We start from the raw sequence: 27015 nt of genomic DNA, 5'->3' as shown, positions 1-27015 counted from the left end.
TCCAGAGCTGCCGTCGTTTAATGCCACAATCACACACAAGGTGCCTGAGCTGGTGCTCAGCAGGGTGGGACCCATCCCAGCGGTAGTGATCCCTATAGAGTCCCAGCATGGGAAGCAGGTTCCCATGGCCCAGACCCAGCCTCAAGAAAAGGACTGCTCCAAGTCTCCTTCCTTCTCACCCAGGCTTGGGCGGGTGGCCAGCTTGTGGCCTCCATGGTCACTGAGGGCCACACGGAAATACAGCGTCTCTGATGCTGAGACCTCAGGATGCAACAAGAACCAGAAAGCTGTTCAAAGAGCCCAGAGGCTTTCACTTTAAATCCACTAAGCTGCTCAACACTCAGACACCAGAGCACCCAAACTCTCGGCAACACCAAACACTGCAGAACGGAGGCTGAGAATGCTCGGGAGGGGAAACAAAGTCAAGTCACCCTAAAGCAAGGCTCCCTCTTCCCTTGCACCCATGCTAGCGGACCACATTAGGTGGAGAAAGACGTGTCCTGACACCTTCAGTAGTAAGAAATCTCTGAATTCCCAACTTTACTAACAATTTAATGCTACCCAGTTCCCTGGGGTCCCGAGCCTTTGATGTCCCTGAGGACATGAGTGACTTGGGGATCACTAGCGGGACTGAGAAATTTCCTGGTAGAAATCACCAACCACAGAAACAGGCTTTTCTCCTGACTTAGTTTTAAAGTTTCTGTGGCCCCCAGAGGAAATACCATTCAAAATGGTGTTCTTAAAGCACTCTACCGATATGGGGAGGTTTTAGACTGTTGAAGTAGCACAGGTCTATAACCCTATCACCCTGGGAAACTGAGGCGGGAGTATCCCAAGTTCAAGTCCTGATTAGGCAACTTAGTGAGACCCTGTCTCAAAATTAAAAAAAAATAAAAAGGGCTGGGAATGTAACTCAGTGTGAAGACCCTGGATTCAATCCCCAGTGCTGTTTTAAAAAAAAAAAAGGCGGGGGAGGTTTCAAGTGTTACTGGCAAGAAGGAGGCACAAGGTTATTTCCCACACTGAGCCTGGGGCTTAGTCTGGGAGGTCCAGCCCCTTGGCCAGGCAGGGTGCGAAGGGGACAGGACAGGATGAGCAGGGGCAGCTGCTCAGGAAGGCCCTCTGTCCAGCCCTCTGGCTGGGCCACTGGGAAACGAGCTCAAATTCCAGGCAGACTTAGCATTAACTCATTCCTGATGGGTCCTGAGGGCCTCTTCACTCCTCTCCAATTTAATTCTGGGAGAAAGCTCCAGTCAGAGCCCAAGGCATGGAGGTCAAGTGTCTCCGTCCTCAGAATTGGTACAAGGTGAGGGCCAGGGATTTAGCTCAGTAGCACTGTGCCTGCCTTGCAAGTGCAAGGTCCTGAGTTTGATTCTCCATACGGGGGGTTGGGGTGGGGCAGGGGGATTGGTACAAGGCTAAAAGTTAGGCCAGTGGAGATCTCGAAACAGCACTGCCACCTTTAGCCCCACTTGCTCCAAACCACGTTGCTTGCAGCACCCCTGTTCCCACCCAAGGGCCAAGGTGGCGCCTTTGGTCCTGAGGACGCTGGACTTCTGGGAGGGTGGGCTTCTGAGGAGACCTGAGAGTGTTTAGGGGTGGAGTCAGGCACACAAAACAAGAGTGGGGGCATCTGTGGGCTGCTCCCCCTCCTGGGAGGAGCCAATGTGAGACCCCAGGCAGGCGAGCCACAGGCAAGACCAGACTGCCCCCAGCTGGGCATCAGCTTACATTGGGTCCCACACCCAGGTAAGCCCACCTTCCCGACTTCACACCCAGACAGCCAGCTCAGGAACAACCCTAAGAAGCCAACTTCATACTTTAAATCAACTTAATGCTACAAATTTAAAGAAAAAAAAGTGCTGCCCAGCTGAGCCCCTGAGGAACCCCTGCTCCCTGAGGGTGGGTGGAAGGCCTCTCAGACCCTCAGCCTTGGGTGCCCCTCTACAGAAGGCACAGCCTTGAATCAGCCATCCCAGGTGGGGTGGGGAATGTGTGGAATGGCCAAGTCTCTGGAGGAACAGGGTGGAGACAAAAGACCTCCTCAGGCCTGAGGGCCTGAGGGCCTGAGGCAACACCAGCCCATCTCTTTCTTCATCAGTTGTGGAAGCCTGGTCCACAGTAAAGGCCCTTTCCTGTCACCCCTTCAGCATTCCAGTGACAAAATGAGTAAACATGCCACCAAGCCCTGGTCACCTCTGTCCTTGGAGGTCTGTGTGACAGTTGGTGGGGAAACAGAGGCCCTTAAAGAATCAGTCAGGCAGGGTGACACATGCCTGTGATTCCAGCACTCTGGGAAGCTGAGGCAGGAGGACTGCAACTTCCAACCCTGCCTGGGCAATTTATCAAGACCCTGTCTCAAAACATAAAAAGGGCTGGAGATGTAGCTCTGCATGAAGGCCCTGGGTTCAATCCCCAGTTTAAAAAAAAAAAAAAAGAGGAGGAGGAGGGGGGGAAGTGGAGGAGGAAGGAAAGGGAGGAGATACCAGCAGTTCCTGGGGATCCTTCCTGAGGCTTCCTGTTTTCACTTCATTCCTCTGTTTAGGTAGAATTGCCTCTGCTTTTCCTTGATCTGGGAGGAACTCTGAGGAAAGGAGCCGGTGGCAGCCATGACAGCTGCCTCCACATTCCTATCTGTTTCCTCGGGGAGGTTCTTATCTGATTCCCTAGAGTCTTGTCTCCCTAGAGCTTTTACGTTCTACGAGGAGAGGGAAGAATTCCATAGGAAGCAGGACTCCTTAATTGACTGCTCCTGTTTCTTCAGAAGCCTCAATGCTGCCTGCCCCAGGATGGCTACTAGAACCTTCTCTGGGCTGACACTTCAGCTGGGTATGTCAGGCTGAGAGTAGGCAGGGATCTGAGGGCTTGGCACTTACTAGAATTATAAGCCCTAAGTGCAATTAGCATTCCAAAAAACTGGACAACCCCTCAGAAACCCAGTCTCCACCACTGAGGGGAAACCGGGGAGTTGGCCTAGGCCTGACTGAGAAGTCTTGTAGAAACTAGAACACTCTCCCTGCTAAAACTCAGGGAGGACAAACAAACAAAACTCAACCTGAAATAAATACAAGGGCATTAAGTGCTTCTTGAGAAATCAAGGGTCCTAATTACCTCTCAGAAGGAGGTGGCAGGGCCTTTCCCTAAACCTAGTCACCTGTACCTATAGTCCTTCATGTGAGAGGTCAGAGGTCAGAAGAGGAAGGACAGGACCCAGCCCCTGATACCCTCCTCACCCACATCCTCCATATCTCCCAGACACCTGCTGGCAGGGAGGTTGGGAAGGAGAGAAGACCGACATGCCCTGAGGGTGGCACCCTATGTCCAATGTTCCCATGTGGGCAGAGGGCCTGTCAGTGTGTCTGTGAGGAGGTAGAGACAGGTGTGGCGCTTCTAGGGGCAGGCGAAGCTGCTCAATTAATCAGCAGGTCCCCGAGGTCATAGGAGTCAAAGAGGTCACTGACGCCCTCACCGCTGTCCAGGCCCCACAGGTAGTCGTCCTGGTCCAGAGGTGGGGAGAAGCTGATCAGAGGGGAGTTGCAGGGCAGGGTTGGAGACAGGAACTGGTCCTCAGTCTGCTGTAGAAGGGGATGTGTCAGCTCCAGCATACTGTCAGTGGCCTCCAAAGGGATGAGGGATGGTGGTGGTGGCGGTGGCAGTGGGTCCTGCCGGGGAGTTGGCGCTGGCGCTGGAGACAAATAGAAAAAGGTTATCCTGGACCTCAGCTCATAGGACAGCCTTCCTGTTTGCTCTCTGAATGACTGCGTTCCTACCTTCCTCCCAGCCTGCTCACACCTAATGGCATAGGCACACTCTTCCTTTCTCAGCACCAGCCCCAAAACCTTCCTCATTCTCCTACTGTCCCTCTCCCCTCCAGTGGGTGCAGTGCACTCCCAGCATCTGCACCCAAATCATTCCTTCTTTCCCTGAATCATTAACTGTCCTCACTCTACTGCACCATTCCCATCAGAGCACACATATATTCTAAGAATGTGTATCTTTCAAAAGCAGCCTTCCAGACTGGGCATGATGGCGCACACCTATGATCCCAGCGCTCAGGAGGCTGAGCCAGGAGGATCGCCACGAGTCCGAGGCCAGCCTAGGCTACATAGTGAGTTCAAGCTCAACCTGAACTACATAACAAGACCCTGCGGGTCCTCCCTAAGGGACAGTCCTTTTGACAAATGGTGCTGAGAAAGCTGGATGTCCACATGCAAAGAAATAAAGTTGGACCCTTAACTAACAAAAATTAATTCAAAATAAAAGACTAAAATTAGATCTAAAACTATAAAAATTTTAAAAGAAAACAGAACAAAAGCATCATGACAATTGGATTTTTCAATGATTTCTTGGGTGACACCAAAGGCCAAGCAATAACAGTAAAAAAAAGATAAACTGGACTTCATAAAAATTTTAGCTGGGTGTTGTGGTGAATGCCTGTAATCCGAGCATTTTGGGAGGCTGAGGCAGGAGGATCACGAATTCAAGCCAAGCCTGGGCAACTTAGTGAGATCCTGTCTCAAAATAAACAAGGGGGACTGGGGATTTAGCTCAGTGGTTTTGCCACCTGCTGCGCAAGCGTAAGGACCCAAAATCCCGGTACCAAAAAAATAAAATAAAATAAACAAGGGCTGAGGATGTAGTTCAATGCAAAGGCCCTGGGTCCAATCCTAGTACTACAAAATAAATAAATAGGTAATAATAAGTTTAGGCACCAAAAGACAAAATCAAGGGGCCGGGGATTTAGCTCAGTGGTACTGCACCTGCCTCAAAAGCGCAAGGTCCCGAGTTCGATCCCAGTACCAAAAAAAAGAGAGACACAAAATCAACAGAGTGAAAAGGTAACCCACAGAGTGGGAGAAAATATGAAATATTTGCAATTTTTTTCTTTTTGTACTGGGGATCAAACTCGGGACCTTGTGGTTTCAAGGCAGGCGCAGTACCACTGAGCTAAATCCCCAGCCCTTGCAAATAATATATATCCAGAATCTATATAGCAAAATACTAAAACTCAACAACAAAACCCCTGATTCAAAATGGGCAAAGGACTTGAATAGACATTTCTCCAAAAAACATATGCAAATATACAGTGAGCACTGAACAGATGCTCAGTGTCACTAATCAGGGAAATGCAAATCAAAACTACAATGGCATACCACTTCACACTCATTGCTGCTACCTTCAAAAAACAAGAGCGGGCAAGAATGTAGGGAAATTAGAATCCTTGTGCATCACTGGTAGGAATGTAAAATAATACAACGACTATGGATAACAGTATCCCTCAAAAAGTCAAAAATAGAGGGGCTGGGCATGTAGCTCAGTGGTAGAGCTGCATGAAGTCTGGGTTCAATCCCCAGCACCATACACATAAAAAATTAAAAATGACCAGGCATGGTGGTGCACACCTGTGATCCCAGCACTTGGGAGGCTGAGGCAGGAGGATCACCATGAGTTCAAGGCCAGCCTGGGCTACATAGTGAATTTGAGGCCAGCCTAAACTACCTAGTCTCAAAAAAAAAAAAAATATTGGGGCTGGGGATATAGCTCAGTGGCACCACGCCTACCTCCCAAGCCCAAGGTCCTGAGTTCGATCCCTGGTACCAAAAAAAAATTTTTTTTAATGTAATTACAATATGATTCAGCAATTCCATTTCGTGGCATATACCCCAAAGAATTGAAAGTGGGGGTCTCAAAAGACATTTGTACACTCATGTTTATAGTAGTATATTCACAATAACTAAAACATGGAAGCAACCCAAGTGCCCATTGACAGGTGAATGGATAAACAAAATGTGAATACACACAACGGAATAGTATTCAGCCTTAAAAAGGAAGGAAATTCTGACATGGAGGGATCTTGAGAACACTGTACAAAGTGAAATAAGCCAGTCACAAAAAGACAAACACTGTATGATTTTATGTTTAAGAGATACAGACTTAGAATGTATCAAACTTGGAGGCAGAAAGTAGAATGGTGGTTGCCGGAGGCTGGGAAGAGAGGAGGAACAGAGCTTTTGTCTCATGGATACGGTTTTGGTTTGATAACAAAAGTTATGTGGAGATGATGGGGGGAGGTGAAGTTGCCAGCATTATGAAAATATTTACTAACACTGAACTGTACACAAAAATAATTGAGATGGTAAATTTTACATTACATGTATTTTATCACACACAAAAATGAGGGGGAAAAAGTATACCTGACCTCATGACCCTTTCTAATGACCGGCCTTTCTTATTACTCTTTTTCATTGTAAGTTTTTTCAAAAGTTTGAGAAAGCATGTACTTATTCTCTACTTCCCCATCACTATTCATTCTTCAGCCCATTTTAATCTGTGGTCGTCCCCAACAAAGGACTGAACCAATGGCCTCCTTGCTGCTAAATCCAAAGGTGAATTCAAGGGCCTCACGTGATGCAGCTGCTCAGGGCTTTCTCCTTCAACACCTTCTTCACCTGCCTTCTGTTCTGGTTTGGAGCCACAATGGCCCCCCAAAGGCTCACGTGTTGAAGGGGAGAATGTGGCAGTGTTCAGAGGTGAATAGATCATAAGGATTCTAATTTCATCAAGTGGATTAATCCGCTGGTGAATCCATAATATGATGGCATTAATGGAAAGTGATGGAAACTTAGGAGGTGAGGCCTACCTAGTTAAAGTGAGTGGGTCAGCTGGGCATGGTGATGCACTTTGGGTGGCTGAGGAAGGATTGAAACTTTGAGCTCCACCCTGGGCAACTTAGTGGTTTATCAAGAGCCTATCTCTAGGGCTGGGGATTTAGCTCAGTGGTTCCGGCACCTGCCTTGAAAGCGCAAGGTCCTGAGTTTGACCCCCGGTACCACACACACACAAAAAAGACCCTGTCTCCAAAAAAAGTGGGGGAGGGTGCTGGGGATGTAGCTCTGTGTAAAGGCCTTGGGTTCAATCCCCAGTACTGCACAAACGGGGGGAGAGGGAATCATGGGTGCATGTCCTTGGGGACCATATCTTGTCCCTGGCCCCTTTCTTTTAGTTCTTTCCCTTCTCTGCTTCCTGGCTGCCATAAAGTAAACAGCTTTTCTCCATTACACCCTCAGGCCCACAGAAATGGAACCACCTGAGCATGAACTGAAACCTCTGGAATAGACCTTTCCTCCTTTGGGTTGATTTTCTCAGGTGTTTTGTCACAGTGAAGAAAAGCTGAGCACAGCTTCCCATGAATAGATCTTCCCAGTTCTCCTCTTACCTCTTTGGCCACTTCCCCTTGGCTAGATCCTCTTTCTCTTCCCTCTTCTAAGCCTTGAAAGCCCCAGGCTCCATCCTCTAACTCCCCTCTCCTGTGGCTGCACTCCTAGACACCTCTGCCCCAGAGCCCTGGGCTCCAACACTGTCTTCAACCTCACTGCTTAGACAGCTATGATATATCCTGGTCTCCCCTGAGTCTGTGGCTCCTCTAGTTTTCCTTCATCACAGTTAACGAGTCCCCACTCACTCAGGGCCAAAATACCCAAGAATCACCCAGAATCCTGCCATTGTGCCAGTATCCAATCTAGCATCCTGTCCAGGAGCTACTGTGAATACACAAGCTGCCCATTTCTCTTCTGTCGCACTGCTGTGATCCTGGTCCCAGCCGAGTCCCTACTCCCCTGGGTCACTGCAGGAGACTCCTCACTGGTCATCTTGCTTTGACCCTCACCCCTTGCAGCCCATGTTCTAAATTAAAAATCTTAATGGCTTCACACTGGCTTGGAATAAAATCCGAGTTCTGGGCAGGCCTGAAATGACCTGGTACAATCTGGCCCCCGTCTACATTTACCCTTTTCAATTTCCTTGCAGTTCCCGCTCCACCTCCCCAGCCATGCTTTCCTCAGCACAAGCTCATGTTTCCTCGGAGGAAGGTGATTTCTCACACAGGGACAAGGAAAGGGAGACCAGAAATTGCCCATCAAATAGATCTTAATACTCAGAGTCCCAGCGTTGGAGTCATTCCTTAAGCCTCAAACAAATATACTTTGAAAATACAGCTGTGATGGTTGGCAGAAGGCCTGGTCACCCTCGGACTGGCTCAGTACTTGTCATGTTTCCAGGCCTCCATTTCCTCACCCTGAAGGATGATGACGATAACTGCACATGTAACTGCACATTTACCTCACGGGGTACTGAGAGGATGGCCTGACCGGAGCAGGGAAAGAGCCGGTCTGCACCAACCTGAGGTGGGCCCGCAGGCCTCCCTGGTTCCTATGCACAGCAGCACTGGGCTGGGCGTGGCTCAGGGGTGGAGCACTTGCCTAGCATGTGTGAGGCCCTGCATCCCATCCCCAGCACTGCTAGAACAAGAACCAAAACCCAACAGTTCCCATTTACCAAGGGTTACGACAGCCTGGCTCTGCTCTGAGGTGAGGCTTGGTCCACTTCCTCAGACCCTCAGTGGCCCCTAGGGAGGTAAAGCCATTAGCTCTATTTATAGATGAGGCAACTGAGGCCCAAAGAAACCAATTAAATTTGAACTAAAAAAATCTAATGTTTGAAGCCAGGTGCACTGGTGGCTGACTGTAATTCCAGAACTCTGGGAGGCTGAGACAGGAGCATCACAAGTTCAAGTTCAGCTTGGAAAACTTAATGAGATCCTGTCCTAAAATTAAAAAATTAAAAAGGGCTGGGGATGTAGCTGAGTGTGAAGACTGGGTTCAATCCCAACACGTGCACAGAAGAGCACCACCCTAATGTCTGCTTGGCATGGCGGTGCTGATACAGTAATAGGCCTGACTTGGGAATGAGAAGGCTGTGGGCTTGCCAGTCCTGCCTCTCTTGTCAACTGTCGGACGTGGTGGCTGTTTTCTCACAAGGAAAAGCAAGGATCTGCCTGGCAGAGTCACTGGAAGCAGAAATTGGGATAAGGTGTGTAGAAAGTCCTACTGCAGGCTTGACCTTGCCCTTTCATGCCCTGATTGAGTCCAGAGCCGACCTGCCCTTTGGTATTCTGACTGTGTGCCATACTTTCATGGCTGTTTTTCTATCCCCTAAACTCCACCAGGCCCTACACAGTAATGCTCAGTTCACATCAGGTGTTAAAAGCCAAACTCATGCTGGAGCATCACCTGTAACCCATGCAATATTCATGAGGGAATTTTTTGTTTGTCTGTCTGTTTGTCGAGACAAGTTCTCTCTATGTTGCCCAGGCTGGCCTTGAACTCTTGTGTTCAAGTGATCCTCCTGCCTCAGCCTCCCAAGCAGCTGGTACACACCACCACACACAGCTTGAGGAGGGTATTTCAAGTGTCCCTATTTTAGAGATGTAGAAACCAAGGCTCAGAGAAGTTAAAGTGACTTGCCCACTATCACCAAGTCACCAAGAGGTGAGGTACAAGCAGGAACCCAAGTCTCCCAATTTCAAATCCTGTCCTGTCAGCTTCAATTTAGGTTTTCTTCAGAATGCCAGAGTCTAGAGAGGGGTTAGAGGCAACTCTTGTTCAAACCTCTTCTATCATGGATGAGAGAAACAGGCTGCAAAGGGTTAGCAGTCCTCCTGGTGATGCCTAACCAGGGAGAGGACCCAAGTCCCAAAATGGCAGTGACCTCCACTTTGGGCCTGGCCTCTGGTGCTCAGGCCTCAAAATCCCTCTACTTCAGGCCAGAACATGGAACATGTGTGTGAGGGTGTACATGCAGGTATGTGAAGCCTTCAGGAAAGCTTCCTCCTCCTTCCAGAGCAGGGGCAATGCTGAGGCCATGTGACAAGGCTGGAGGGGCAGGCATGGCATGGGGCCTGGCTTCCAGGCTGGCTCCACCAGTGACTGCTTTGTACCCTCTAATCTCTGGGGCATGGATCTTTTTCTTTTTCTTTTGTGGCGGTACCGCACTCAGGACCTTGCGCTTGCCAGGCAGTCACGGCACCACTGAGCTACATCCCTGGCCCCCTATCTTTTTCTTTTTTTTGACACAGGGTCTCTTTATGTATTCCAGGCTGGCCTTAAACTCACTGTGTAGCCAAGGCTAGCCTCAAACTCATGGCAATACTCCTGTCTCAGCCTCCCGAGTGCTGGGATTACAGGCATGCACCACAACCAACTGGGCTCAGGTCTTGATCTGTCAAAATCTGGTAGCAACTTCACCCTGGTATACTCCATGGGGTCCATCACCTCCACCTGAGGACTTGGGACAAGTGAAGGTGGTTCTAACTCTGGAGACCCTCGAACATGTTGACAGAGAAGGCAGAGCAGCAGGAGGAACAACAGGGTGGGGCACAAGTCTGGGGTAGGAGATAGGCAGTGGGGAGGTGCCCAGGGGACAGATGGCTGGCACAGGAAGAAGCCACAAACACAGGGCAGACTACTAGAAAAGAGGTGGGAGTCTGGGTTCTGGTCCCGTTTCTACCATCAACTTGCTGTGTGACCTTAGAGAAGCCACCTGCCCTCTCTGGGTCTCTAGTTTATTTGTATGTAAAATGAAGGGTTGAGTTAGATCAACAAAACTTTCTAAAAGGCCAGACAGCATTTTAGATTTTGTAGGACACTTGTGGTCTCTGTAACGCAATTGCCTCCTCCTCAACTCTTTAAAAATGTAAAACTCCAGAAAACTCTTGGGCAAGTTTTACTTGAAAGGAGAGCAAAGGAAAGTGACTCTGAGCTGGGAGTGGAGGTGCATGCCTGCCATCCCAGACCCTCAAGAGGTTGAAGCAGGAGGATCAGAAGTTCAAGGCCAGTCTGGGTAACTTAGTGAGACTTGTCTCAAAATAAAAAATAAAAGGAGATGAGGATGGAGCTCAGTGCAAAGGCCCTGGGTTCAATCCCCAGTACCATGGGGGGAAAAAAGTGAAAAAACAAGGTAAAAACCCCTCATTCTAGCTTGTGAGCCATGCAAAAGCAGTCCAGCTTTGACCTGACAGGCAAGTTTGTCAACTTTTGAGTTAAAGAAATGAAATCCAACCTGTAGACCCCCTACCACCACCACCACCACCATGCATCTTCCATCAGACCAGTTCTAGCTCTGCCTTGATTCAAACACAAGGGTCCTAGGGAAGGAATCTTGCTGCAAATGGAACAGGAAGTGGAACGCTGGCCACATGGCCCTGTGGACTCCTGCCAGTCTAACCTAGGGTGGAGCCCAATAAAGGGCAAGAGTATGAGGGGCCTTCACAGCTTTCTATTTCTGCCCCTCTAGACTCCCACTCTCCTTGCATGCTGTCAGGTCTTCCCCTGCCTCTTCACTCCCTGGCAATTTCCTGCCAGGCATCACCAGCTCTACCACCCACTTCCCAGCCAGGTGCCCCTTCCTTGATCTATTTTCTACTTGTGGAGAGAGCACTGGGATAGCAGTGTGGAGACCAAGTTCAAGACATAGCCAGAAAAAAAAAAAAAAAGAGAGAGAGTCATAGCCTGAGTGTGATATTGGACACACTTATAATTACAACACTCTGGAAGGCTGAGGCAGGAGGTTCACAAGTTTGAGGCCAGCCTGGGCAATGTATAAAGACCCTGTCTCCAAATAAAAAAATCTAAATGAGCTAGGTGATGATGTAGCTGTGTGAAAGCCCTGGGCTCAATCCTCAGGAACACACACACACACACACAACATAGCCATGGACCCTCCCAGCTGGGGGAACCTAAGGTAAGTCACATCACTTCTGTGGCTGTTTATTTATCTCTAAACTGGAAATAATAAAACCTACTCCAAGAAATGTTATGAAGAGTATCTGAGATGGAAGTGCTTGGCCCCTGGGCATGGTTCAATAAACCTCAGTTACTACTTTCCAAGAAAGTTTTGAGCCTCCTCAAGAACCATACACTTTCCCCTCACCATGGGTTTACTGCATGTGGGGCTGCACCCTTAGCAGCCTGCACAGTAGCATCAGCCCTGGCGGTAGTGGCAGTGGTAAGGGTAGTGGCCGTGGTAAGGGTAGTGGCCAGTAGTTACTGCCAAGCCAAGTGCTTTACTTATGATCTCTAATCCCACAATAACCTAAGAGTTCCATATTAACTACTATGCCCAATGTACAGATGGGGAAATTGAGGCAGAGAGATTACTTCATCTGTTCAGTCACACATAGCTGGTAAGGGGTGGAGCTGAGATTCAAATCCAGACCCTCCTCTGCCCCAGAGCAGTATCAATTCCACACAGAAACAGGGGTGAACACACACTTCCTAAAGCAGAAAGTGCTATGCACACCTGTGGGGAGACAACTATGCCCGTAGCCACTGGGAAGGTGGGAGGTGTCGAACAAATGTAAGTGCAGAAGAGGAAAAAGGCCAGTCACTCTCCCCACCTCCTCCCCCTACCTGAGGAGGCTGCAGGCTCTGAGACCCCAGGGTCGGCGCTGGTGGTAGGCAGGGTGCAGTCAGGGCTGGGGCTGAGGGGGGAGGTGGAAGGGAGAGGCTCCTTGGCTGGACTGTCAGGCTCCTGCACCTCCTCCGGGCACAGGTAGACTTCAATGGGCCCCTGGGTGCTCTTCAGATATATCTGCAGGTTCTCCTGGGGAGAAAGAGAAGCCGGTCACTGGTCGGGGCATCTGGACAGTGGCTCATGGGTCACTGTGTGGGCAGGGACACAGGAGGCTGCGGCTCTGCGCCTAAGCAAGTCAGGCCCTGAGCTGGACACTGAGGCCTGCCTGCCACCCAGCTCCTTGGCCCCTTCTTCTAGCGGGAACACCTTGATTTTCCTTTGGGAACCCCCCTCCCACAGGTTATGCAGTTGAGGGAGAGGAGTCCCCAACTTCAGGGGCTGAACTTGGGAAAGTTAGAGGGACGGGATTGGTCCAGGGAGGCACATGGCTCAGGTGAACCCAGGGCTCTGGGTGGAATTATGGGAAATGAGCTCCCTTGCGGGGATTGTGGGGGGCAGGCAGCTGAGCTGATATCACAAAACTCTGTTCCCCACCTGGGAACAGAGACAGTACAGAGAGAGGCAGGGTGGGGACTGGGGACAGATAGCTTTGAGTCACAGCTCGGGCCCCTTGCCTCCAGTCTCCAAATTTCCCCCAGGCTCATCACATGGTCCCCTCCCCTTCCCCCTCAGACTACACCAGATAGCCCTGGCTTTCTGTTACCTGTAACCAGGAGTCCTGAGACTTGGTCTTCCCACCACTGCCCTTTCCCTACCATATACCCACAATGCAAGCCACAGGGGACTGCATACAAAGCCAGGCCTCCTGGCACTTGTCTGCAATCCCAGCATTCTGGGAGGCTGAGGCAGGAGGTTCACAAGTTCAAGCCCAGCTAGTGATTTAGTGAGACCAATCTCAACAAATAAAAAGGGATTGGGGATGTAGCTTAGTGTGAAAGCCTTGGGTTCAATGCTCTTTGCTTCCCCTCCTTCCCAAAGAAGGGCTGCACACATGCTCCGTTCTTCATGCAGTGTTCCACATGGACAAACCCTATCTTTTTCCTTTCTGCAGTGCTGGGGAGAAAACCTGGGGGCCTTGAACATGCTAGGCAAGGGCACTACCACTGAGCTACATGCCCAGCCCTGTACTCAGTCTTATCTTTTTGTTTTTTTGGTACCGGGGATTAAACTCAGGACCTTGTGCTTGCAAGGCAGGGGTGGCACCACTGAACTAAATTCCAGGCCCAATCTTGTCCTCTTTATTGTGGTACTTGGGGATTGAACCCAGAGCCTTCACACTGAGCTACCTCCCAAGCCCGTTTTTATTTTTAATTTTAAAATAGGGTCTCACTAAGTCACTAAATTGTCTAGGCATAGCTTGAAGTTGTGATCCTCTTGCCTCGGCCTCTGTTGCTCTTTTCAGCTTCTGTCTACTGCACCAGCTTGGAAGCCACTAGTGTTGCCAGGGACACAAGAATGAACCAGGAGAGCTTGGGGCTGTGCAGTGCCAGGGACAGAGTTAGCAAAACTGACCGGGACTCTCCAATCCTGTTCTACATCAAAAGCTTCCCCTCTCACCTCAGCTTTGTCTGGCACTTCCAGTCTTGTCTGTGGAGGGGCCTTGACAGCGATCACCGTCTGCTCCTTAAAGTTGCCCATGGCGCGGATGTCTTGGTAAGTCACATAGGCCAGCGTAGGGGCAGGAGGGTCAAGAAAAGTGACTGTTCAGAATTGAAACTCCCAGTCAGGAATGGTGGCCAACGCCTGTAATCCCAACACTTGGGAGGCTGGGGCAGGAGGACTGAAAGTTCGAAGCCAGCCTGGGCTACATAGTGAGACCCTGTCTCAAAGCCCCTCTCCCCCAGGTCAAACCTCCAGGCACCTCTTGTAAGTTCCTGAACATCACTGTCTCACTTCTATGCAGCTCAGAAATACCTAAGCACTGTAACCTGTCCTTTGAATATTATCAGCTGTCTTGAATTCCTTTAGCAAATTGAGATATAAATCATTTTTAATGCTGCTTTTTAATCAGCTAATTATATATGTATATATACATATCAGCTTTTTATATAAAGACTACCTCTCACACTAGATCATTAGCTCTGAGAAGGCAGGAAGATTTTGGGGGTGAGAGGGGTATTGAAACAGGGTCTCACTATATAGCTCAGTCTGGCCTTGAACTCACCATGAAGCCCAGGCTGGCCTCAAACTTGTGGTGATCTTCCTGCCTCAGCCTCCTGACTGCTGAGATTATGGGCATGCGCTACCACACCTGGCTAGAAAGATTTTTAAAATTTCCTTGTATTTCTCACAATGTCTAGCATTCTTCCAAAAACACAAGTTCAGATCCAAAACCCAATGAGACATGAAACTATTTGGAAAAACATGAAAGAGCCTTAGTACAATCGATGTCCATTGACTCCATCATTTGTTTCTTTTTTTTTTTGGTACTGGGGATCGAACTTGGGACCTTGTGCTTGCAAGGCAGGCAGCGGAACCACTGAGCTAAGTCCCTGGCCCAACTCCATCATTTCTATCCTAGGAAGACAACCTAGGGTAATACCAAAAATATCGGAAAACATTCTACATTGAAGATGTTCATTGCCATGTTGCTTATAAAAATGGAAATCAGAATGATTTAAATATCAATTCTAGGCCTTATCAACAAACTAGAATACAGTCTGAGTAGGGAAGTCTGAAACCACTTTTTTAAAATTTTAAAACAGAATCTCAATCTTGCAATCCTCCTGCATTAACCTCTCATGTAGAGTTGGGTTTTATATTCTACCATGTCTAGCTCTTCAAACTACCTTAATATGAGGTTCAACCATATAGACTTGCTTCATTAAAAGTAACAAGTGGCCAAATAACAGCAATTTTATGTGAGTCCATCAAATAGATTGGAAAGATATGTAACAGCATTGAAAAATGTTTATGGTAATACACCAAATGGAGAATGTCATATACAGCAGGTGCATAATTATATTCATTTTTTATTTTTATTTCTTGGGTTTTTTGTTTGTTTGCTTGTTTTCTGAGAAAGGGTCTCAGGCTGGGGATTTAGCTCAGTGGTTCTGGCACCTGCCTCTCAAGCACAAGGTCCCAAGTACCAAAAAAAAAAGAGGGACAGGGTCTCGCTTTGTAGTCCAGGCTGGCCCTGAACTCACTATGTAGCCCAGGCTGGCCTTGAACTCACAGCGATCCTCCTGCCTCAGCCTCCCAAGTGCTGGGATTACAGGCATGCACCACCATGCCCAGCCATAGTTATATTTAAATAACACATAAGTGCATTGTTAGGGACAATAAACTGGGTATGGTGGTGCAGCCCTGTAATCCTAGCACTCTGGGATGATAAGGCAGGAGGATTCCAATTCTGAACCTACTGTGAGCAATTTAGCAAGATCCAGTCTCAAAATAAAAATTTTTTAAAGGGCTGAGGATGTAGCTCAGAGCAAAGGCACTGAGTTTAATCCCCAGTACTGCTAAATAAATAAACTATTTGTTTTATTTTTAATAGATAGTCTTCCAAGGAAAAGCCACTGAAGAGGGAAGAAACTAATGTGCCTGACCCCTAATGGGAGTCAGCCTCTGCAGGAAGTACTGAATCCACTCTGAATAGATGGAAACCTGCATTAGGCCCTGCTTCCGACCCCACCCTCCATGAAGAGGATATCTCTTGTTGGCTGTATCCTCGGTCAGGTGCTTGAAGCTGAGGGAACAGCTCTGGATGAGCTGGTCCAAGGCCTGCTCGGTGCTTGTCAGATCCTTCAGCTCCTGTCCCAGCTGTTGCTGCTTCACAGGCCTGGTGGGGTCTTCAAATAGTCCCCTTCCTCTGGGAACAGAGCAGCCCCCAAAGTCAGTGTCCATCCACATCCGGGAACCCCAACCCCAGGACTATGCACTGTGAGAGGGGGTGAACCTCTGGGAGAAGGCTAGTTGTGTGGTCTGTGATGGTGTCACACCCACAAGGTTGTGCAAATTGGTGGGCCAGCCTGGCTCCCGGGGACTGACCATGGACTGGAACTTGAGGTTGGGGGCTGGGCTAGGGTGAAGAAACCAGTTAAGGCCGGAGCTCCATTTTTAGAGAGTTTTCAACTCAGTCCATTCCTGTGCCTCAGCCTCTTCCAGATGGAAGGGAAGTGGAAGGACCTCACTCCAGAGTCCCTGGCCTGGGTTTTCTTAGGGTTCATGCCAGGGATTCAAAGTCTCCTCTTTAAGGCCTTGTAGAAGTGGAGAGAGAAATCTAGGTTATGCCTAGTGAGCTCCAGGAGACTTTCCTAAGCTAATAGAGAGGGATCTTGGGATCCCTGACACAGAGGAAGCCTCTGAGGTCTTCTCAGGCCTTTAACCTTCTAGAAATCATCTTCTACTCTGCCCTTCCCTTCATGCTGTCTTATTACTCAAGCACTTACACCTACTCTTCCGTCCTACTTCAAAGACGTTGGCTCTGACCCAGCATGGAAACCTTTGGTTGCTCTGGATCCACCCCCAGCCCTTGTGTCCACTGAACGTTGGCCTCAGCCCATGACACTGGCTATGGCTCCTGGCTTCACACATAGCACAGGCACCCACCAGGTGGTGCCGTTGGCCCCTGCCCAGGCACTCACACCCACTGGATGTTGTTCTTGGACTTCTTGCGGATGAGCTGGATGCCCTCCAGTACATTGGTGATGTCATAGATGCGACGCTTCTGCACATCTAGCACCTCAGCTGCCCAGTTCAGGTCCAGGACCCCATCCTCTGACTCGCTCAGGAGGTAAATGAACTTCTTGGTGAGCAGCCCCAGCGATGTGTCATACCGAGTCTTCTCTCCAGGGGACTTGGGTGCTGAGGGGGAAAAGGTTCACTCAAGCTCAGGGAGGGCCAGCCTGCAGAATCCCCTCCACCACCCTGGACCGGTAGCACCCCCCCCCCCCACATTCCTGTCTACAGAGCTCCATGAGGCAGGGGCGTTCACCACTGTCATCCAGAGAGGAACCTGATACCTACAAGGCAAGTGACCTGCTCAAGAGCTCTCACAGCCAGGGGCACCATCAGGACAGGAAGCCAAGGCTCCTGACCGCTGTTTCAGAGCACCTTTGCATCACAACTCAGGACAGCCATCTCAATCCCTAACCCTACCAGGCCGGCTTCCTGTGTGAAGCTCACTGTTCTAAGTACTTGCCATACACGAACACATTTAATCCTTACCACACTGCATAAGATTGGTGTGCAACTATTCCCATTCTTCAGATGAGAAAACTGAGGCACAGACAGATTAAGTAACTTGCTCAACTCAGCTAGAAAGTGGCACAACTAGGATTCAAAATCCAGACAATCTGACTCCAAAGTCTTCCTTCTTCACCATTACCCCATCTTCCCAGTCAGGAATTTGGATTTAGGGTAGAGAGGGACTGACAAGCCTGGATTTGAGAACACTTTGTAGATGCATAGTTGCTTTTTCTTCTTATGTATTATCTGAGGGGAATCAGTCACAGGCGGGCTCATGAAAAGGGTCCCTTTCTCAGTGAGGCTGATGTTGCAAGACATCTCAGCTGCAGCATTTTAAACCACAGGGGGACTTTTGCAATCAAGTGACTCGCAGGTCACATAGCAAGTCAGTGGCTAAACTAGTTCTAGAACCCGAGTTAGAGAGTCTCAGATTCATCTGGAAGGAATTCATTCAGAATTCCTTAACACACAATGGTGAGGGTTTGGCATACAGTACTTTGTCATATTTTCTGCACATGGCAGACATTACTAATTGATCAGTGCACTCTTTTTCACCAGTCCAGCTGAGCTTTAGAATTCTTCAATGCAGTACTCCGGGCAGCCTCTGCCAATCAATTGGAGAAGAAACCGTCTCATCATTCCTGATCTAGCTGTGCCTCGTTTTACAGATGAGACAGCTAGGGTTCACAGAAGAGGAGAGACCAGTTAAGTCAGGTCAGAGCCCTGCCTGGACACCAGTATTCCACCCAGTCACACACCTTTTTCATTAGGTCTGGGGAAACTAGCTTATCTCCCAATCAGTGCCTCAAATTCCTACTTTAACCAGGATATGAACTTAACTTTAGTATGACTCCAGTTGCACTCTGGATCTTTTTTTTTCTTTTGAGACAGAGTTTAATTATGTAGCCCAGTCTGGCCTCACACTCACAATCCTCCTGCCTCAGTCTGAGCCCTCACTGGATCTGGTGGCCTCTAGAGCCTGAGTCTCGGAGATGAGAGTGTCATTTGCTCCCCAGAAATCAGGACCTGCCCCTTCTGAATGCTCATTTATCAGACCACTGACATACATGATGAACAGCCTGGATTAAGTCAAACTTCACTTCCCCTTGTCTCACTTAGTTAGCTCTGTCGGCATGTGGGAGAAAGACCCTGATTAGCCCATGTTCTGTCCTGAGCGAGGTTCTCTTGTAGAAAGGCCAGATTGAACTAAATATGAAAACTGTTTTCTTGATGCTTATATATAATTTTATTATTATAGTATAATATATATTTCCAGAAAGATACACAAAGCATATTACTAGTCACTTTATCTCATTGAACATCCTTCTTCACAGTGTGAACTTTTTTGTTTGGTAGTTTTTACCATATGTATATTACTTTCATTTAAAAAAGAAAATTGGCTGCAGGGAGGAAAAGGAACCCTTCTACATTGGTGGGAATGTAAACTAGTACAACCACTATGGAAATCAGTATGGAGAGTCCTCAAGATACTAAAACTAGAAATTCCATTTGACCCAGCTATTTCTCCTTCTACATATCTTCCCGAACGAGTTAAAGACATCACATTACAGTTAATCCCCAAAAGTGCTAAATACATGCATTCTCATGCTTATAGCAGCACAATTCATAATAGCTACATCTTGGAAGCATCCTATATGTCCATCAATACATAAATGATAAGGAAAATGTAGCATTTATATACAATGGAGTACTATTCTGTCATAAAGAGTCATTTGTAGTAAAATGGATGTACCTTGAGTCCATAATGTTAACTGAAATAAATCAAGCTTAAATATTGCATGGTTTCTCTTATATGAGAAACCCAAATTATAAAGAAAGAACAATGCAAAGGATAGACAGTAGGATGTAGGCAGATAAGAGCTTTCTCAAATGGGAAGGGGGTCAGGAGATGGAGGGAAGGCGAGAAGAGGGAAAGGAGATGAGAAGAGGAATCAAGATGTGTCGTGCACATGGACCAACTCTGCACGAGGAATGTAAACAATATGTACTGCACATATGTGCTAATAAAAAGGAAGAAAGAAAAAGAAAGAAAATTGGAGGCTCAGAGTTAGAGGTCACTTCACTGGGATTAGGGATTTTTTTGCTGGGATTAGGGCCAGAACTGAGCCTTCCGACTTCTCTCTGAGTACGAAAACTTTTACAAATAGTAAGCTCCCAAAGTAAACACTGGTCATACTTTGGTCATGGGCGTGGGGTGTGACGTGGAAGAGGCATGTCCTTTTGTCCTGATTCCACACTAGCTGTAGGGCCCTGGGCCAGGGCTGAGTCTCAAACTGCATTATCAGAAGGGAGATACTCCTATCTACTGGGCAGGGCCCAGTGAGAGAGCACACAGGAAACCTTGGTAAACTAGCAAGTGTGGTCCATTTCCACTGTGGGCCCAATACTGCTCCTGATGACTTGGCCCGCTGCCCTCTGTCCCTGCCCCACTTTCTCCCCAGGTACCCAGCCTGGATAGAAGCCTACTTTTGGGGCTAGGAAGGCCGTCCACTCGGAAGCCCTTCCCCTTGGGAGTCCGGAATTCAGGGACTGCAGGCCTCCCGATACTCTCCAGATCCAGCTTCCTTTTGGCCTAGGAGAGAGGGGGGAGAGAGAGAGAGAGAGAGAGAGAGAGAGAGAGAAAGGCAGAGCATGAGAGTCAATCTTTCTTCAGCCTTTCCCTGACCTGGGGCCAAGACTTGAGGCCACCAGCAGCCACCTCCTGTGGCGGTTGGTCACTGTCCTGTGAAGCATGGTCACACTAGGTAAGAAAATCTCAAGGTCTGAGAAGGAAACATTCAGAGGGGGCAAGTCCTGTTTTCCAGGGAATGAGTGACACTCCTATCTCTGAGGCCCAGGCACTGGAGGCCACCAAATCCAGTGAGGCCTAGGCTCAGGCTCCCTTAGCCCAGGCCATGGGCTGCCTCTACCCCTCCATGCCCGGAGGACACACCAGGAAGAAGGAGTGGGTAGGGTCGGAACCACATCAGGCTGGGCACCACAGCTGCCAAGCAGCAGCTGGCCCAGCCAGACGGGGTGCCCATCACAGCCTCACAGCTGGCCCTTATCAGAGTGCAGCCCGGCATCCGCCCAGGCCTAGGGGACTTCCTGGCTCGGTGCCACACCCCAGGGAGGTGCCCACACGGGAAGCAGAGCAAACACTCCCCACCCCCATGTTTGGGCTGTCACTCAAGGGCCCAGGGCCTCCTGAATACTCTATTTGTCATTCTTTTTTCCACAGAGGGGCAGACAATGAGTCCTCCCCCAGTGTCTTAAGGACCAGCTGCTGAAGCCCCCCGCCGCCCCTCCCTGTTCCCGCCAAGCTTGGGAAACACCTGCTGGGGAAATCAAACCACAGACCCATCTGCTCCTCCCTGCCACCACAGCCACGGGGCCCCACAGAGGCCTGGAGCTACACTGAGCGGCACTGCCCAGAAAGGGCCTCCCTCCAGGTTAGAGCTGGGCAGGGCCAGGGCACTGGAGCACAGGTCAGGGGGCTGGGCTGGAACCCCAGGCTCACTGTGACCTGGGGAAATGGTCTTTATCTAGGTTTCCTCCACTGTAAAATGAGGTGGAGCTATGGTGCAGATTCAGGAGGACACTTCTATGAAGTTCTCAGCCTGTGGCTCAGCACACAGTAAGTATTCAGGAAATGCATGGTACTTTCCCTAAAATCCAATCTCAACATCCTCCTTCATAACCTTCTTGAGCCACTGAGCCCATTTCCTTCCTCTTCTGTCCCCCTTGCCCAGACCCCCTGGCTTGGCTTAGAGGCTTATTTTAACACTTGGTGGTGAAGTCATGCTCAGTGGGGCTGAGTCGTCTAACTGCTGCTACCCACAGCTGGGCTGACAGGTGGGTGACAGCTCCTCCTGCACTCAGTCCCCCTCTCCCTCTCCCGCCTCCTCCAGGAAGTCTTCTGGAGCTGGTTGGAGGAGCTCTGCTCCATCATTAGAAATGATGCTCCTCTCCACACCCCTACCAAGACCCGGATGTAATCCAAACAGCTCCCTGGCTCATTCCTTTTGAACGTTCCTTACCTATCTCTCAACTGGTGAAATCCTAGATTCTAGGGGAACCACACCATCCTGTCACTAAAGAAAGGCCCAGTCCTTCCCTGAGAACTTCCAAATGCTCTGAGCAGGCCCCAACACCATCTCCTCATGGAACCTTCCACACTGCAGGCCCCCATTTTACATTTGAAGGCATAGTGATGGGGTGAGCCTAAGGCCTTTATCCATCCTGATCAAGGCTGTCCACACCAGGGTCTTCATCCAAAAGAATACCAAGGACAGGGAGAGCAGGGGAGATCAGGCTGAGTGCTGCCTGAAGCAGAGACGGGGTGGCCCAGGTCTCCCCAACCCTACTCTCCTCTCCTACCTGAGCCTCCCTACCTGTAGAGCAGAGTAGGTGGTGAGGACCTTGACCAGATCCTTGTGCTGGGCCTATCTCATGCTCCTAGATTCCTGCAGTATCAGTACCGGCAATCTCTCCTGGCAGACAAGGTGTAGACTCAGAGGTTAGGGTGAATACCCAAGGTCACACAGACAAAGGCAGAGCCAGGGTCTGAACCCAAGTCCATCGGGTTTCAAGGCCACTTACCAAGCTGCCTCAGCTCCATCCCACCCCCCACCCCCAGGATTTGCTGGAATATAGGCCAAGGCCTGGCTCCCGTCACTTCACACACTCACACCCCAGCTCCCTGACTCCCCCCACCTTTAAGCTGCACTCCCAGGGTCTCTAGGCTGCAAAGTATCTTCCCCCTATGGACACCTCTCTGACACCTTTGGGCATAATCCACAGAAAAGTCAATGTATGGGGGCAAAAGGGGGTTGCTCAGTGTTGGAGCACTTGCCTAGCATGCATGAGGCCCTGGGTTCAATCCCCAGCACCAAAATGAAGACAAGGGAGGAAGGAAGGAATAAAAATAAATTCATAGCTAGGATGATCTTGTAGAACCAATGTGGCAGAGGACTAGCTCAAGGAGAGGTTGAACTCCAGTCCTGGGGGGTCAGACCAAGGCAGTTCTCAGCTAGGCACCCCTTCATCACTGGGTGAGTTGGGAAGTCAGCTGACCTCTTGAGCCACTTGTAAACCAGGGCTAATCCACTCCACCTCTGCTGAGGAGTCAGCAAGACAGTGTACTAAAACACTCCGCTCAGTGCCAGTGTTAAAGCTGCCAGCACTAAGATGCTGGGGCATTAGCAGAGGCAGAGTTCAAAATGAGCTGCAAAGAGACAGCAAGGGGCCCAGGAGAGCAAAGGTCCATAGCCACACCGGAGGCCAGCCTGGCTCTAACTTGGACCTGCATTGGCAGCCCCTTTGGCGTGGTTAGGATTCACCCTGCCCACACCCAGGAGAAAAGCACAGTTCCTTCCTGTACAGAACTCCCTGGGCACAACCCCTTCCAGCAGCAGGCTGAGGACACTGGGGTCACAGAAAGGGAAGTGACTAGCTCAAGGTCGCAAAGAGAGAGTATGGGACAGGAGCACAGGGAAGGAGCTTCACCTCACTTTCACCTCTCAGCTGTGCCACTTGGTAGCTGGGCAGACTAGATTGGCTGCCTCACCCCTCTAAGCCTACACTTCCTCTTCTGAGCTGCCTTGCAGAGTTTAGTAAAATGTTTATTTTCTGCCTGGTATGGCAGTACACACCCTCAGTCCCAGCTGCTCAGTAGGCTGAGGCAGGAGGGTCATTTGACAACATAGCCCAGGCAACACTTGAGCCAGCCTGGGTAACATAGGAAGACCCAGTCTCAAACAAAGCATATTTTCTTTTACAGAAATCTAGGTAACATAGACAAATTAAAGAGAAAGAACCACTGCAAGATCCAACTGTCTTCAACAGCTTCCCGTGGGGCTGAGACATAATGCCATGTGCCTAGCCAGACGAGGGACTCAGCACAGAGAAGGGAGCTCTGCACAGGAGTATCCCCCTAGTCTCCAGAGAGTGGTGGCAAGAGCACGGGACATGGAGCAAGAAGAGCCGAGTTCTAGCCTTCATCCTGCCATTGCAGTTGGTTGCAATCCCTGAAAAGGGCAGCTCCCCAACAAATCCTGCTCACCCCACACTTTGCCGCTTGGCCACAAAGCAGGCAGCCACACCCAGGGTTGGGCTTGGAACTGTTCCCAGTCACGCCCTTGTGAAATGAGTAAGCAGGGGCTGGGGGGCCCTGGGCATCTGGGGACCACAGGGATGGGGATCTCATTGGCCTGGCAGGTCTTTAGGGGGTCTCGTACAAGGAGATCCCCACTTCCTGGATGGTGACTTGGGCAGGTGTCTTCACTTCTCTGCTCAGTCTCCTCATGTGCAAGGTGCCTCAGCCCGGGCATCTTGTCCAAGATAACAAACGTGACGAGTGCCAAGCAGTGCTTGGCATAGGAGAGGTGTTCAGTCAAAGAGAGCCATTCTTGCTAAGATCACTGAGCCCCTCTGGGAGGGAGGTACAGACAGTTGCACTCGGGTTCCTCTGGGAGTGATGAAAGTTCAAAACCACGGCTGTTACAGAAACTCCTGAGTCTGAAAGCAGCTGGCCAGAGGAGAGACTGGGCACACCCCCGAACCCCCTTCCCTGGTAACACCAGGCTCCTAAGTCGGGCAGTGCTGGGGAAAGTCAAGGCTGCATAGAGAAGGCTGTCTTGAGGGGCAGCCCCCCCACCTCCCTGTATGACTTTGCACAGGTCATATCCTCTCTCTGACCCTCAGTTTCTCCTGTAATATGGAGCTATCAACTCCATCTACTTCACAGGCTACAAAAACATTTCAGGCTGTAAAATGCTGAACACAAGACACCACAAGATAATAGCTTTCTTCAGTTGCTTGTCCTATAAAATGGGGATAACAGCATACCCACTTCCTACTCTTCTAGTGGGAAATAATGTGCAGGAAGGAACTCTGGGAAGGTAAAACAAGTGTGGTTCCAATGCCAGGAATTGGGGCTCTGCCTACAGCTAGAGATGGCTTGCATTGGTGCCTGCCAACTGGCACAGGTCTGACCAGATGCCTCTGAGACCATGGGAAGTCATCTTGTCCTTGTATCCCTACCCACAAATAAGCAAACATACAACACCCCAACTTCCCTCCCGGAGCCTGGTTCCAAATCCCAGTACTGGGAGCTGGAAGTGACCAGAGATGAGCCAGCACCATGCATTTTCAGAGAGGAAACTGAGGCCTAGACTTGTCCAAACAATACATGAATTAGAGGCAGAGCCAGAATCAGAAACCAGGCTCCCCAACCCCCAACCTCATCCTTGTTCCCCCAGGTCCTTTCCCACTCCACCCCCACACTGAAGTGGTTTCATTGCCCCAGAGCTCCAGAAATTCCACTCCCACGACACACACCCTGTGTTGCAGCCTAATGCCACCACACTCTGGACCCTCCCTGGCCACAGCCTGGGGGCTTGAGGAGGAAAGACCCATTTGAGCAGGAGGCCAATGAGGCTGTCTGCATTGGCATCCACTACTGGCTATCAGGAGGAAGACTGGGCCTGGGTAAGGGTGGAAGGCAAATACTTGGGAAAAGTTTAGCTGGATGAACAATCTGGAGTCTGCCCAAGCCACTCTGGACTGAGAGACCTAGATCTACCCCGGGTATAAAGTCCTCAAATTCCAAGCCCTGTGCCTAGATAATAACTGATACCCAGTTCTGCTTTCCAGACCAAACACTGTGCCCATGGTCACACAGAGGACTAGGGACTCCCAATGCAGTCCTCTTTACCCTGCTACCAAGGACGAGATTACTTCATCCAAAGTCTGAAAATGACGAGGTCTTTTACTAGGTCCTGGGAGCAATGGATTGTTTTGGAAACTGAAAGCTCATCTTCCTCCTCCCCAAAACTCAACTCCAAGCCCCCCTCCTTCCACCTGGAAAAGCACAGAGGGAAGCAGTTAGGGTCCCCAGCATTACCGGCAGCCGGCCGGCCGGCACGCAGCGCACAGCTTGGCCGTCAGGTCCGTGGGGGGTGGCGTCGAGGCAGGTGCCCGGCGCTGCAGCGGGAGGCACCGTCTGCGGGAACAGCGAGGTGTAGTAGGTGGTGGTGGCTGGGCAGAGCTGGGGGCTGCCAAGGCCGGGCGGCCACAGCTCAGTGGGACTCAAAGCGGGCACCCCCTTGGGGGGCTGCGTAACGGCTGGGGCCAGGGCCCGGGGCCCGCGCAGCATGGCGACTGCGGCGACCCCCACCCAAGCTGGCCTGGCGCTCCTGCTGGCACTTGCGGGCTTTGGAGCCTGCAGCGGCTCACGCGGCCGGCGGCATGGCGCGGAGGCCCGGGAAAGCCGCCAATGGACGCTTGCGGGGCACGACCGGACCCTCCCCTCCTGGCCCGCGGCCGAGCCAAGCAGTGCTTGGAGATCGCCTGGCGGGCAGTGGCACTGCCAGGGGGTGTTCTCCCCGAAAACGGCCCGCGGCCCGAGCGCCTGGGCGCTGGGGTCCGGCCCGACCGATCTGAGGAAGGGTCCCCGGAGCCCGCGAGCTTAGCAGAGACGCGATGCGCTCGGACAGTGGAGGGAACCTCACGGCCCCGAGTCGCTCTCTGATCGCTCTCTGGTCCCCAGCCTTTCTCGGTTTCTTTTTTCTTTTCTGTCTCTCTCTCTCTTTTTTTTTTTTTTTTTTAGCGCCAAACTACGAGCCGCGAAATTCAGATTTCCCGCGGAAAACGCAGCGCTCCGATTGGCTGTTGCAACAGGTACAGGCTCCACCCACCGGAAAGGACCAGCTTTCGAAGCGCCGATTGAGCCACCAGCTTTACTGCTTAAAGGGCCCGCGACGTGTGCTATTTGCCCAGCGTCCGCCAGAGAAGGTGGTTTCCGGCATGTACGGTACAGACTCGGCCCGAGCGGTGTACAGCTTGGTGATGAATGGGCTCGGGCTCTCTGGGGTTAGGAGAAAACATTTTGGTGCGGGAGTCAGCACCTGAAGCTACACGCTACAGTGGATAGCGACACGGCCTTTTATTAAATTTGCACTGCTGCTTAGCTAGATTATATGTATTTATGTCCCATTTCCTGCTAAAATTAAAACCAGGATACCTGTACTCTTACTTGACAAGGGTCGAGGGACGGAGCTTAACATTTAATTCCTCTTCCTAGGGAAAAACTAACATCTACTGAGCACCTGCTGTATGTCAAACACCACGTTAGATCATTAGATGTGTTGTTTTATTTAATTTACTCCAACAACCCTGGGAAGAGGAAGGTAAAGTGGGAGAGTCTGAGAAGGCGGGGTAACTTGCCCAAGGTCGTACAGAGAGATCTGCCACAGTCCAGCTCAGGAGCCCTGGTCTTTCCAGTAAAGGGCTCCTCCCGACTCTTCCCAAGCCGCGCCCTGCACGTTCACAGGCACCACGGGGTGGGGGTCCAAGTGCGGAGCTCCCTCTTGTTCACAGTTGTCTTCCCAGACTTAATGCTCAGTAAATATTTGAACATCTCCAGGTTTCTCCTAAACACTCCTTTTGTCACAAGGGTTTCCCTCCCTCGTTTGAAAACCTTCATTGCTGATCATCCCTTTACATTCCTCATCT

The 27015-nt window shown here is 50.2% G+C and overlaps 1 protein-coding gene and 1 long non-coding RNA gene across 3 annotated transcripts; one reads left to right on the top strand and one right to left on the bottom strand.

Annotated features, from left to right (window-relative positions):
• On the bottom strand, nt 1-26088 carry E2f2 (E2F transcription factor 2). Its single transcript, XM_013074186.3, has 7 exons — nt 25406-26088; nt 19987-20092; nt 16896-17115; nt 15962-16120; nt 13867-13981; nt 12246-12438; nt 1-3685 (listed from the first exon to the last, which is right to left on the bottom strand). The coding sequence occupies exons 1-7, from the start codon at nt 25655-25657 to the stop codon at nt 3411-3413; spliced, it is 1320 nt and encodes a 439-aa protein (XP_012929640.2). The 5' UTR covers nt 25658-26088; the 3' UTR covers nt 1-3410.
• LOC101711542 (uncharacterized) lies at nt 20676-26529 on the top strand. Of its 2 annotated transcripts, none has more exons than XR_205500.3 (3): nt 20676-20951; nt 21049-21136; nt 26111-26529. It is a non-coding gene; the product is annotated as an uncharacterized LOC101711542 (long non-coding RNA). The 2 variants fall into 2 exon arrangements; XR_015452792.1 differs by having other exon boundaries at nt 23282-26529.
• Nucleotides 26530-27015: the final 486 nt, after the last annotated feature.

This window comes from Heterocephalus glaber, unplaced genomic scaffold, assembly GCF_053883595.1.
Source record: "Heterocephalus glaber isolate CG9 unplaced genomic scaffold, H.glaber_assembly_v1.0 deba00001452, whole genome shotgun sequence".
Classification (NCBI taxonomy): Eukaryota; Metazoa; Chordata; class Mammalia; order Rodentia; family Bathyergidae; genus Heterocephalus; species Heterocephalus glaber.
The sequence above is the reverse complement of the archived record's forward strand: the minus strand, read 5'-3'. Positions and strand labels throughout refer to the sequence as shown.